This window comes from Sinocyclocheilus grahami, unplaced genomic scaffold (genome assembly GCF_001515645.1).
Source record: "Sinocyclocheilus grahami isolate Dianchi unplaced genomic scaffold, SAMN03320097.WGS_v1.1 scaffold363.1, whole genome shotgun sequence".
In the NCBI taxonomy this organism is placed as follows: domain Eukaryota; kingdom Metazoa; phylum Chordata; class Actinopteri; order Cypriniformes; family Cyprinidae; genus Sinocyclocheilus; species Sinocyclocheilus grahami.
In genome coordinates, this window is record NW_015505542.1 from 748,584 (window position 1) to 762,210 (window position 13,627).

The 13,627-nt window shown below is 35.0% G+C and overlaps 1 protein-coding gene across 1 annotated transcript in view; it reads left to right on the forward strand.

The window, feature by feature from the left end:
- The first annotated feature begins 1,285 nt into the window (after positions 1 to 1,285).
- The window catches only part of LOC107549137 (regulator of microtubule dynamics protein 2), a 34,773-nt gene continuing 22,431 nt past the window's right edge, over positions 1,286 to 13,627 (forward strand). Inside the window, exons 1-2 of the mRNA XM_016230120.1 lie at positions 1,286 to 1,317; positions 2,865 to 3,049. Of these exons, the coding sequence (XP_016085606.1) occupies positions 1,286 to 1,317; positions 2,865 to 3,049 (217 nt within the window). The remainder of the gene's footprint in view (positions 1,318 to 2,864; positions 3,050 to 13,627) is intronic.

Sequence of the window (13,627 nt, forward strand, 5' to 3'; positions counted from 1 at the left end):
ACACAAAAGTAACTTAATGGATCACTTTCCTAGTTACTTTTTATGGAGTAACGCTATATTGTAATGCATTACTTTTAAAAGTATTTTTCTGACACAAAAACAATATCTTTCTGCACTGTGTAACAACTTTAAACAGATACATGTATTCAAAATAGAATTAACATTATTAGAAAAAAATAACCCAAAAAGATGAACAACTTAATTTGCCGTTTCTGTTCGAAGAAACCAATTCACTAATATGAATCAGACTTTCCAACATAACAGCAAAAACAAAGAAAGGACAGTTTAGTGGAACAAATTCAATTCAAACAATATGACAAAATGTGGTATTTATTCACACTTCACAACTTGGAAAAGGCAGCTTGTTAACTGACTGGAAAAGCTACTTTATTTAACTTAGTAATGTCACCGGGGAGTAAAATGTTAAATCAAAAATAAATGCTTGGAACTGTTTAGTCTTTAGGCCTACTAAAACTTCCAAGTGCTGTTTTGCTTTTTAGTAAACATGATTTTATGGATTTTATTCTTTAGGAGTCATTTTAGGTGAAAACACCACCAATCCATGATGGACCAAAAGCTTGGCTCTTCTTGACAGTACGAGTGTTGTTTGGACTTTCTAAATCCAAATGACCTTAAAACTAACACAGGGCTGGTCATAACAGCTCCATTAATAGACTCGGTCCCTCCTACGACTGTAGACAAACTTAAAAAATAAGAACAAACACTCTTTGCAAATGTCTCTGTGCAACCAGATTGCCGCCGGAATAAGTTTGTCATAGTCATTCTCACGCAAATACACACTCATGCTGAGTGAATCTCTGTCTTGTTTGCGGGCAGCTGAAGCGTTTAATGCTAAACTGAGCTGACCACAGAAAGAGCATGCATTCAGAGAAAAATACACCACAAAACACAGCAGGATCTCTTAGAGGCCGGTTTAGCAGAGATGACAGTCAATGACAGTAATGCAAGCGCCCCCTGCTGGGATTTGTATGCATGTGCACACTTTTAAAGCGATGTGACATGTGGCCAAGTATGGTGACCCATACTAGGAATTAGTGCTCTGCATTTATCCCATCCAAAGTGCACACACACAGCAGTGAACACACACACACCTGGAGCAGTGGGCAGCCATTTTTGCCATTTTTACTCTTAAGTTCACTCTTAGCAATTTTAAAGTACTACTAATTTACAGCCAAATCAACACCTACAAGCTGCTATATACAAGCTCAGAGTTGTAAGAGTGAAGATTTTTGACATTTCTATTCTTATTATTTTAAAATCAAAAATGTCTTTTACTGTCACTGCAGAGAGTATCAGGTAAAATCATTAGTTCAATTTGGTGGGCAATACAAGGAAAAAACACTGTTTTGCACTGGTCAGTTTTGAGATTTGGGGATATTTTGCTTCCATAACATGTTTTATTTCAGACTAGTGGAAAGAAAACATCCAAAACACACATTAAAGTGATTTTTTTACGCTTTATGTAATCTGTACAAATTCATATCTTTAAAGGCCATTTTCGCAAAAGGATTTTTTTTTCTCCTGTACTGAGCCAGAAATCCCCACTTTCCTAGAACTTACATACACCAAACCTTCTGAAGATTTTTATATCATTTGCCTGTTTTATAAAACACTTTATTTATTAAAAAAATTATTGGTGATTATTTTCTTGGGCTGTTGACAGTGTTTTCTGAATTATGGAGTGATAGAAAGCTATCCCCTCTGCAAAAATCTTTCAGTCTAATTTGTGAAAAGAATAAACCAAGCATTCTAATCCAATTTCTGATTTCTGTTCTGGAAGTTTATGCAAATTATTGGATTTTTATAATGCATCATTTGCATATTTAAACGTAACCTTTCTGGAAGCTTGTCACACAAAATATTTGTCTTATTGTGTACTGTGTACTTTTAAAATGTAATTTATTCCTGTGATGCAAAGCTGTATTCAGTGTCACATGATCCTTCAGAAATCATTCTAACATGCTGATGCTGCTCAAGAACCATTTATTTTATATTTTTGTGGAAAGTGTGATTTTCATTTTTTTTTGTCATTCAAAACATTTGTCTTATTATGTACAGAGATTAATCAACTGAACAAACACCACATTGATCAGTTCAATTCTATATCAATGAATCAAGTAGTTATGTTGTTTAGCATCTGTAACCATTATACATTTAGACTAATTAGCTACAATACATTACTTAGCACAGATGTTAATATTAATTTGAGTATTGGTAATACATGCAATTATTTGAAAATTGGTATCTTTCATCATAAAATGAACAGTGTTCCATATGACCAAAATGAAACAAATTTCAGCCAGTGCACTTAGGAAAAGTCAAGTCAAGTCAAGTCACCTTTATTTATATAGCGCTTTTAACAATACAGATTGTGTCAAAGCAACTGAACAGCATTAATTAGGAAAATAGTGTCAATAATGCAAAGTGACAATAGTAAACACTCATTTTTCAGTTAAAGACAGTTCATCATTGAATTCAGTGATGTCAACATCCAGCTCAGTTTAAATAATATTTTTGCAATCATGTCAATGATATCGCTGGAAATGAAGTGTCCCCAACTAAGCAAGCCAGAGGCGATAGCGGCAAGGAACCAAAACTCCATCGGTGACAGAAAAACAACTTATTTTACAGGGAAATGCTGAGGAAGATATACATTTTTAGCAATGCATGCACCATTTAATTCCATGTCTTTCTGCTCTGATTAAAGGTCTTAATTTGTGGAAGTGTGAATTTTTAAAGACGTTTTAAAGACCTGCAGACTGAGAACTCCATTAAGGTTGCTGACCAGTAGAGCAACAGCGCAAATTAAATCATTTGATCATGTTCTGAACACTGTTTCACAGGCTTACAGACACGGCACTGATGTGTATCTTCTGCTGCTGGTATGTGAGGCCACTGACATGCAGCACGTACAGTCTTCCCTCCATCATTGCATGGAGAGGAGACAAGGAAGCAATCGACTCATATGGGCCTGCTGCCAACGGGAATGCTTTTTATATAGTGAGTTGTGACATCATGGGGGCACTGGGTTAGAGAACAGGGTCACGGAGAGGACGACAGCATGTTTTTCTCTGAAGACATCAGGAATCTTTAATGTCAGTGCATCGGTTTGTGCACATGTATGTCTGGTAGTTATTTTATCTCAGATTTGGAATGTGAAAAGTATTCCTGGACCTAAAAATACAGCATTTGTTTTGTTTCTGAAAAATATCCTCAGGAAGTTCAGTGCTGATTTTGACTATTGCTATGATCAAGTTAAAGCTGATGGTTCTGATTAGCATTTGTCCGCCCTTACATGCATGAACAGACCATCAGATATATCAGATTATATGTACCTTTCAAAACCCGTTACACAAACAGGAAGGCCTTGTGCTACTGTACTTTACATGAACCTTGTGACAGTAGTTTAATAGCAAGTACTGTAAATTAGATGTCCATGAACTGTATACACATTCTAAAGTTTGTAATTTTGTAATGTTTTTGAAAGAAGTCTCTAATGCTCACAAAACAAACGTAAATCAGTTATACTGTGAAATTTTGTGAAATATTCAAAATATAATATTAAAATATAATTTATTAATGTGATGCAAAACTGAATTTTCTGCATCTTTACTCCAGTCTTCAGTGTCACATGATCATTCTAATATGCTGATACTGCTCAAGAACCATTTATTTTATATTTTTGTGGAAACTGATTTGATCAGGAATCCTTTGATCAAAAGAAAGTTCAAAAGAACAGCATTTATTTGAAACAGGATTTTGTTTTGTAGCAATGTTAAGTATTTAAAAAGAACTTTTGAAAGGAAGTGTATGTTCTATTTTGCTTCCTGGGTTAAGAGAATCAGTTTCAACTTTTAAACTTTTTTAAAGGGATAATTGACCTAAAAGATTTAAAGTTATTAGAATAAATTTACTAATTTACTTTTGTCGTTCCAAACTGAACTAACTTTCTTCTGGGAAAGTGAATGTTTCAACATTGTTTTTTAATGCATAGACAAAAAACATTTATTGAATGACATTTTCATTTTAAGGTGAACTATCCCTTTAAATCTGTAGATTTAATTTTGCATCATAACTTGATTTTAATGGTCGAAAGTACAGTTCTGACATCTCTGAGAAGAGCAAATGCTGTCTCCTTATTGGAGATGTAATTTAGTAAATATGATCACAATTTTTTAGAAAAACAGTAAAATATTGTGTAAAAATATCTGAGCATTAAGAATTGGACGTGAACCTCAAAACCAAGCTCTTTTAAGCATATCTGCACAGGATGAAAATTTACAAATCCAGTGCAAAACCATTCGTCATGCATATTAATTAGCTGATGTAGACTGATGATTTAAGGCATATTTCACCCAAAATAGGGGTTGAACGGCCTCAGATTTTTCTGAAGTCGACAGTTATGTACAAACCCAATTCCAAAAAAAGTTGGGACACTGTACAAATTGTGAGTAAAAAAGGAATGGAATAATTTACAAATCTCATAAACTTATATTTTATTCACAATAGAATATAGATAACATATCAAATGTTGAAAGTGAGACATTTTGAAATGTCATGCCAAATATTGGCTCATTTTGGATTTCATGAGAGCTACACATTCCAAAAAAGTTGGGACAGGTAGCAATAAGAGGCCGGAAAAGTTAAATGTACATATAAGGAACAGCTGGAGGACCAATTTGCAACTTATTAGGTCAATTGGCAACCCAAGTCAAGGTTGACTAATCGCTGATAATGTCATTAATAATAAAAAAAAAAGTTTTGCAACCTGCCACAGTTTGCAATTTATTTGAACCCCCCCCCCCCCCCCAAAAAAAAAAACAGATGCTGCCAGAGAGTTCATAACGTGTTGCAACTTAATTGTAACAATGATAACTCCCATTTTAGGGCAAAATAAATATGATTGATGCATAACATAATAATGATGCTTGGACAAGATTTCGAATTAGATAAGATTAGAATTAAGTTAGCATGAATACCTGTCTGAGTCATTACATTTTTTTTTTTTTCAGGGGTTTAGTTTTACATGTAGCATAAACAGATTCACATATTGTCAATCACACACCTGCGGTGCTTCTGTGAAATGGAGAAAAACAGAATAAAAAACATGTATATATGTAAACATTTCTATTTGTGCTAAATGAGAGATGTACATTTCAGTTTCACTTTTGCTTTTAATTAATTTGGGCTTGACATTTATTTTGTTGTTTATAAAGAATGCCATTATAATTTGTGTTTTATAACAGTATATCATTTTATAGCTACTTATATCTTCATATTTTTAACTTGTTGTTGTTCCAAACCTGCATGTGTTTCTTTCTTCTGTTGAACACAAAATAAGATATTTTGAAGAATGTTGGTAACCAAACCGTTGACGGTAGCCACTGACTTCCATAGTATTTTTTCCATACTATGGAAGTCAATGGCTACCGTCAACAAATTTTCAGATTTGGATGAACTATCCCTATAAATTTGCCAATTCTGAATAACATAGTTATTTTTTATGAGCTGCGACATTAGACAAAACTTGCACTGATGTCTATATGCAAACAGTTGACATAAAATATTACAGTGATGTAACTCTTAATAATGACATGATCTATATATGGAATTGCATAAGCTGACCTTTATGCTTTGGTTGTATATCTACCATCTTTCAAAACCACCATGAGAGGTTCCAGTTATATAAAATATCCTGAATGGCTTTATGTAAGCGAGTCTTTATCTATCTATCAGTCTTCCATTCATGCCGCAGGCGTCTGATGCTCAGATAGCCGTTGATCTTTATATAGAAATTGAGTACAGTTTCAGCATGTGTGTCTTTGAATAACATGCCGTGACATCGAGGATGGCCATTAATCTGGCAGTTTTGGTCTGATCAGAATGAGGTCTTGGTTGGATGACAGCTATCATTCAATCTCGTGTGAAGCAGCACCTTCCTCTGCTTTGGGTTGATACGTGTGTTTATAGGCTGAGCCAATACAGGTTGGTTTGGAACAATGCAGTGTTTTCGTGAAAAGAGGGATGTCTGTGAAACTGCACGTAGCAATCGAAGCCATGCATGCAGGCTCCGCCTCGCACGCCTTCATGTGGGCTTCGCCATCACTATACTATGTTTAAATGGGGAGGTACAGGTTGGGTTCATGGGCGACTGACTGCACATTTTTCCACAAATAGCCCATGTTACATAAAGAAATAATATCTGAAATGGGACTGGGCGTTGCATCCTCCATTGATTTCCATTGGCAAACATGCATACAAGAGCTGTTTTAAAGTTCACACAAAATGTTTAATTCTGTCATTATTTACTCACCCTCATGTCATATTAAACCCATAAGCTTTATATTTTCTTCAAAACACAAAAGGAAGAATTTTAATGCAGCTTTTCCCAGTTTGTAGTGACCACAATTTATATTTCGCTATATTGTGTATTTTCTGTCAAAGATACAATAAAAAGAAAAAAGGAGAATCTTTTTTCTCTTCTCCAAAATAAAAGTTACAAAAAAGTGAAAAATGTGAACAATAATGAAAACATTTTTATTTACCGAGTTCCTCCTGCTGCACATATTCAGTACACATATGTCAATGTGCAATTTTTATTAGATTATACACAGTTTTGAATTCTGAAAATATTTGCAAAAACCGTTAGGCCTTTTTTATTACCTAATTTGTTGATGCTGTGTACAAAAATATCAATAAAAGCTTTGCATCATGTACAGTTTATCCAAAAAATAAGAATAAGGATTTTTCAAATTATGTATCAGCCTTAATGCACTTATCAAAATAATAAAAGTGTCAAAAGTTAAAAATATATATATATTCAAAATGTATCATCCAATTTACAAGCAACAAAGGAGAAGGAAAACATATGTTCAAGTAATCCATTTATTTTCAGAGAACTTAACATAATTGCATGCCTTATAAATAAATATGCTTTGTTTCACAAAAACTGTAATTTTCTGTTCCTGTTTGGATGTTACAGTAAGTGTAAAATACCCACAGATGCAGCAGAAAACATCTGGGTCATGTTTGCATTTTCTTCTGTCACTGGCCATAATTAATAATATAAAATAATTTTTAGGCATTAAATAATGTCAAACATTTCAAAATTGGCTGAAAAAGAACAAATAGTTATAACCTGTCTCAGAGAAAGTTAGGAATCGTCTTTGTGGCGGGTTTTCTAGTCATTTAGTGATCATACAAGACTTCATCCCCTTACAAATGGTTGTGCAAAGCAAAAATGCTGCAAAATGGAAAACGAGAACGTAAGAGAAAATGTAAAAAAACCCAGCTATGTTTAAAAAATTTGTTAGAAACAAGTATTGTATTTCATTCAGCAAGTATGATCCAGGGACAGGGTGGTGTTATGAGTAAAAAGCGTATGGTTGAACTCCTTAAAATGATACTCTTGCTTGTCTGAAAAAAAAAATCACGGAGCATTCCTGATCTGGAAAAGAAATCTTTCTGAGAACTGGCTGATTAAAATCAATCATGTTTAGAAATGGATTTTAATTATACTTTTAAAAAGGGTGCAGTTGAAGGTGCTCTTTGATCATGAAGCATATAGAGACAAGATTGTAGCAATGATACAGAGATGTGGCAAATTACAGTGCATAATGGTTTAACCCTAAAATAGGCAGTAAAGCTAAATCATAAATAAAAGCAAAAGTAAAAGCAAAAATACTGTAAATGTAGCTGAAGTAAAATCAATTTAAATGTGAAATTTCTCATTATAATTTGCATAACTGTTACTGTACATGGGTCTTCTCACCTGAAGCAAGTCTGATCAAATCAAGGAGCATTCCTGATCTGGAAAAGAAATCTTTCTGAGAACTGGCTGATTAAAATCAATCATGTTTAGAAATGGATTTTAATTATACTTTTAAAAAGGGTGCAGTTGAAGGTGCTCTTTGATTATGAAGCATATAGAGACAAGATTGTAGCAATGATACAGAGATGTGGCAAATTACAGTGCATAATGGTTTAACCCTAAAATAGGCAGTAAAGCTAAATCATAAATAAAAGCAAAAGTAAAAGCAAAAATACTGTAAATGTAGCTGAAGTAAAATCAATTTAAATGTGAAATTTCTCATTATAATTTGCATAACTGTTACTGTACATGGGTCTTCTCACCTGAAGCAAGTCTGATCAAGCAGAAGATTTTCTATACAGATGATGGAAAGAACCTTTACTGTACATAAAAGAGCTTTTATGTGTGCAACGATTCGTTTCGTATTCAACCGGTCTGGGAGGCCAGCTATCATCAGGGTGAGGCATTTTCCACTGCTAAGGTTTTGGTCATCAGGATCTCAAAGATAGACACAGACACACAAGTACAGTAAGTGCAAAGTTGATTCAGGTCCAAGACAAAGCTGCACATTTTTTTCATCCAAGCTCTCTAACGCATGACAATCTTGCTGTCATCTATGTTCTTAAATATAAGACTGAGGATTTAGGATGCACAACAGTGTTGCAGAGGGACAAAATACCTGGTATCCATGTTGCATTGAAAAAAAGCTGACCTCATCCCCACAATCCTCCTCAGCTTCAGCATCTGCTTACAACATTATAAATGTTGCAAAGTTACAAGGTGACATTGTCTGTAGTTTCAAGGCGAATGAGGTTTAGATCTTTTTCATTTCTCTGCATGCTATGGTTTCATATGCATGTCTTTCTCTAATCTGTCTGCAAAACTTATCATTAATGTTCCTTAAAACTTACTTGGCAACGTCTGTAGTACAGGCTGCATACACAAAATGATAGCAAAATTATATTCACTGGAAAAGGCATAGATTGAAATATCGGATTGCTCAAATGAATGCTAATCAGACAGTTTATGTATGATATCATTTTTAAATAAAATTTTAACCCAGCCACCTTAAAGGAGCATATTATTTATAAATGGCCTCCAACCTAGTTTTCATATGCACATTTATATACACACTGAAACACAAATCCTTTTTCTAAAGGAACAGATGCAGGTAAGTAGTCTTTTTTTTCCTGCATTCTTACACTCCTTTTGTTAGATAATCATTAAATATTCATCTATTAGCTTCTTCTCGGTATTAAACATTTTTCGTTGTTTTTGCAAAGGGTTTTTTGAACGTAAGTTTCAACTGAAGCTGTACTGTATGGTTGCATTATCAGGGCGGAACCTTTAGTATCAAGCACCGGAGCGATACGGACTGTTTGTGCAGACGCACCGCTGCGCTCAGGAGAGTTCGAACAGGTAAAAGCTGCTCTTTTATAAGAATGTCGCTGTTTTATGCGTATGTTTTAGATGATGGGGCCTGCTCTGATGCTGTTATAATATATTAACAGTAAACATGCAGATCACAAGTGCAACTCTGTTAATGAGTGATTTCAATGAACTTTGATTCCTTGCCTCATCAGTTTTTGGCAGGTCACTAACATTGTCTAGCTGTGATCTGCAGTTTTACATATGCATCATGATAAAGTGTGTTTCTTAATGATGGTGCCTCTTTATAGAGACGATATTCAAAGTAGCTGCTCTCTAAAGAAAAAAAAACTGTGAGAACAAAAACAACCATGGTATTCCCAGTATTTCCATGTAAAAGCTGAATATTGCATCGAAAATGTATTTTTGAGAGTAATTATATGATATTATATTATGAATACCATCTGCTACCATGGTACCATCACAATACTTTTTCTAATAGGAACAGATGCAGGTAAGTAGTCTTTTTTTCCTGCATTCTTACACTCCTTTTGTTAGATAATCATTAAATATTCATCTATTAGCTTCTTCTCAGCATTAAACATTTTTCGTTGTTTTTGCAAAGGGTTTTTTGAACGTAAGTTTCAACTGAAGCTGTACTGTATGGTTGCATTATCAGGGCGGAACCTTTAGTATCAAGCACCGGAGCGATACGGACTGTTTGTGCAGACGCACCGCTGCGCTCAGGAGAGTTCGAACAGGTAAAAGCTGCTCTTTTATAAGAATGTCGCTGTTTTATGCGTATGTTTTAGATGATGGGGCCTGCTCTGATGCTGTTATAATGTTATTTTTTAGTCTCCGCTACATGCACGTATATAGGCAGATCGCATAGTCCTGTAAAGACCTTGATAGCTGTGTAATATCTAATACCACTGCTCCGGTTTAAAATGTTTACTTTGAAACTTATCTTTAAGGTGAATTGAGAGCCTGTACCAGAATATTTATGTACTTTCATTATTAGTGCTTCTTATCTTGCTGATCATGTGAAAACAAAGTGCCACTTTGGGGAATTTGTAAAATTCATATGAATTTATATTCCAAAATAAGGGCAACTCTTATGGCTGTGTTGTAATCTACTGAAGTATTTCTGTGAAAGGGTTCACTAGATGCTCTGGTCAAGCTCAGACGCCTAAACGTTGTTCAGTGTAACTTGATAAAAAGTATCGACATAAAATTAAACACTCCTCAGTGTCAGACTGAAAGGGTGCAAACTTGACATTTTTAGCAATCCATTTTTTTTGCAGTTGTATCAAACAGGATGGGATGTTTTAGAGTAAAATAAACCAGCTAATACCATAAAACATCACAGAATACATCCATTACTACTCACTGATGTAAGAGTGACTGCTAAGTTATCACAGTCTAATTTTTACTGTCTCATGCAGGAGCTTGTAATTTCTGTCACCGTTCACATTGCTGGAGTACAATCACGTCACAGCTTGCCTTAGTTGCTGAAGGATGTTAATGCTTAAATGTTTTAAATGATACCGTTTTATTATGTTTGATTGTTGTAGAGAGAAAAGTTATTGTTTACATAGAGGCAGACAGGTCAGGTTACAGATATGTAAGGATGGAAATGTGCGAGTGCTCTTCTAAATGGACTGAGACAGTGTTTATCTGTGAGCCTGTCTGGTATTGCTGTATAATAAATGTTTTTAAAGATGCAGACAGTACACCATTGTGTTTGGAGGGTGATTAAATTGCGACAAATAGATGCTCAAGCAAAGAAACTTTGTTTGTGATTGAATGTGGTGTCTTTATCTGAATTTGATTGTGGTCACCTGCTGACTGTACGTGGGGGGAAATCATGCTTTTCCATAAATACACAGTTCAGAATTTCAATATCTAGTTGACTTGATGCTGCGTGCCTGAAACAAAACATGTTTTCAGCAACATTTAGTACCTGCGCTGTAAAAAAAAAAATTCAACTTTCGTTTTGTCAGAATTCTATTCTAAAGATTGATTTTAATTAGTTAAAGTTAACATTACATAGGATATTAATGCAAGTGAATTTTTGGCCATTTAGTTTGAGCAACTTAAAATATTCAGCAGCAAACGTTTTTTAAAAACTGAGTTTCTCAAATTGTGATTTTTACTTTATTTATTTATTACAGTGTGTGACTTGCTGTTTCTGAAAAGATATGAGGCTATAATTGGAAGTTGTTCATCAGTAATGTCTGTAGTAATTCGTTTGCTCTGTAAAAAGTATGGCACTGGTTGCACATTAACCTTGAGAAGGACATAACGATTAAGGTCTTTTAAAGGGTCTTATTGTTCAGAAGTTTGGGGTTGGTATGATTTTTTTTTTTTTTTTTTAAGAAGTCTCTTAAGGCTGTGTATATTTGATCAAAAATACAGTAAAAACAGCAATAATATGAAACATTTTTACAATGCAAAATAATTTTCTATTTGAATGTATTTTAAAATTAAATTTATTTCTGGGTTGGCAAGACTGGGTTTTTAGCATCATTACTCCAGTCTTCAGTGTCACATGATTCTTCGGAGATCATTCTAATATGCTGATTTGATGCTTAAGAAACATATATTATCAATGTTGAAAACAGTTGCAGTGCTTAATATTTTTTTTTATGGAAACTGTTATACATCTTGTTCTGGATTATTTGAATAGAAAGTTAAAAAAAACTTTTATTTGAAATATAAATCCATTGTAACATTAAAAATGTCTTTACTGTCACTCTTAATTTAATGTGTCCTTGCTGAACAAAAGTGATTAATTTCTTTAAAAAAAAATAAAAAATCTTACTGACCCCTGACTTGTAGCTTTGGGGGTTAGTACTGTTCCAGAGGAACAAAGAATGGTCTGTGTGTCCAAACTCCAGGGGCTGCGTCTGATGAAGTCATCTGAATGTGTGCACAGCCGGTGACTGTTGGGATGGCAACTGTGTTCCCCCTGAACAGCTCTCATTTTCAAATCTTTCACTTTATGCATAAGACTTGAGTTTTATTCAGCTCTGTTAGGGCAGTGGAGGTGTTCACCATAACAAGAGCACAAATCTTCACTCTTTCTCTGTAGGGTCTGTCTTAACCATTTTAAAGCCCAAATGTAACTTTGTGCACACTGACACATACAGTGTAATTTTTTTTAAATAATGGGGTAATATGTGCCTTCTTGAGAATTTAAAGGGATAGTTCACCCAAAAATGAAAATTTTATGTTTATCTGCTTACCCCCAGGATGTAGGTGAATTTGTTTCTCCAGTAGAACACAAATTATGATTTTTAACTCCAACTGTTGGAGTCTATCAGTCGTATAATGCATGGCAATGGTAACAAAATCTATGAGAGTAAAAAAAAACATGCACAGACAAATCCAAATTAAACCCTGCGGCTCGTGACGACACATTGATGTCCTAAGACATGAAACGATCGGTTTGTGCCAGAAATAATACACCACTATGTCCAACTGCCTTGAGCGCGTGCACGGCATCCGGTGCGTGAGGTGTGTACGCGCTCTGGCGTAGTTTACGTTAATGGGTGTGTTGATATCCAGCCGAAGAGCAATCAACCATAACTTCAGGCGAGCAGGCTCAGAAGTTGGGAATACGTGGAAAGTCACCAAAATCCGAATGAGTTCGCGCGAGAGAATGTAATCTTTTAGTTTTAAGTCGGTTTGAACAATCTGGATAAGCGCAAGTAAGTACCATTTTGATTAGCCGTCGTACCTACAATGTTTGTGCACTGTGTAAGCGCGCGTACACGCCTCACGCACTGGATGCCGTGCACGCGCTCAAGGCAGTTGGACATAGTGGTGCATTAGAGGTAAAAAAATGATATAAATACTGTTCGGTTTCTCGCACAAACCGATCGTTTCGTGTCTTAGGACATCAATGTGTCGTCACAAGCCACAGGGTTTAATTTGGATTTGTCTGTGCATGTTTTTTTACTCTCATAGATTTTGTTACCATTGCCATGCATTATACGACTGATAGACTGCAACGGTTAAAGTTAAAAATCATCATGTGTGTTCTACTGAAGAAACAAAGTCACCTACATCTTGGATGCCCTGGGGGTAAGCAGATAAACATCAAGTTTTCATTTTTGGGTGAACTATCCCTTTAAGGAAAATGTGGCATTTATAACTGTAAATATGGTGTGCCATCCATTTGTTGAAAATTTAAATTTTAGGCGCGAATCGTTCTGGAATGAGAATAGAGATGAGCTTCAGTTCTGGAATGTGCTGATTTACCTCATGATCAACAACGTTCGTTAGCACCTTCACTGAGAGAACATGCTCAGCAGACAGAAAGAAAGACTTCAGCTGATGAATGAAAGGATCAATGAATGTATGAATGAAAACATACAGAAAGGAACCCCCCCCCCCCCCCCGCGGATTTCCACCATTGCACGA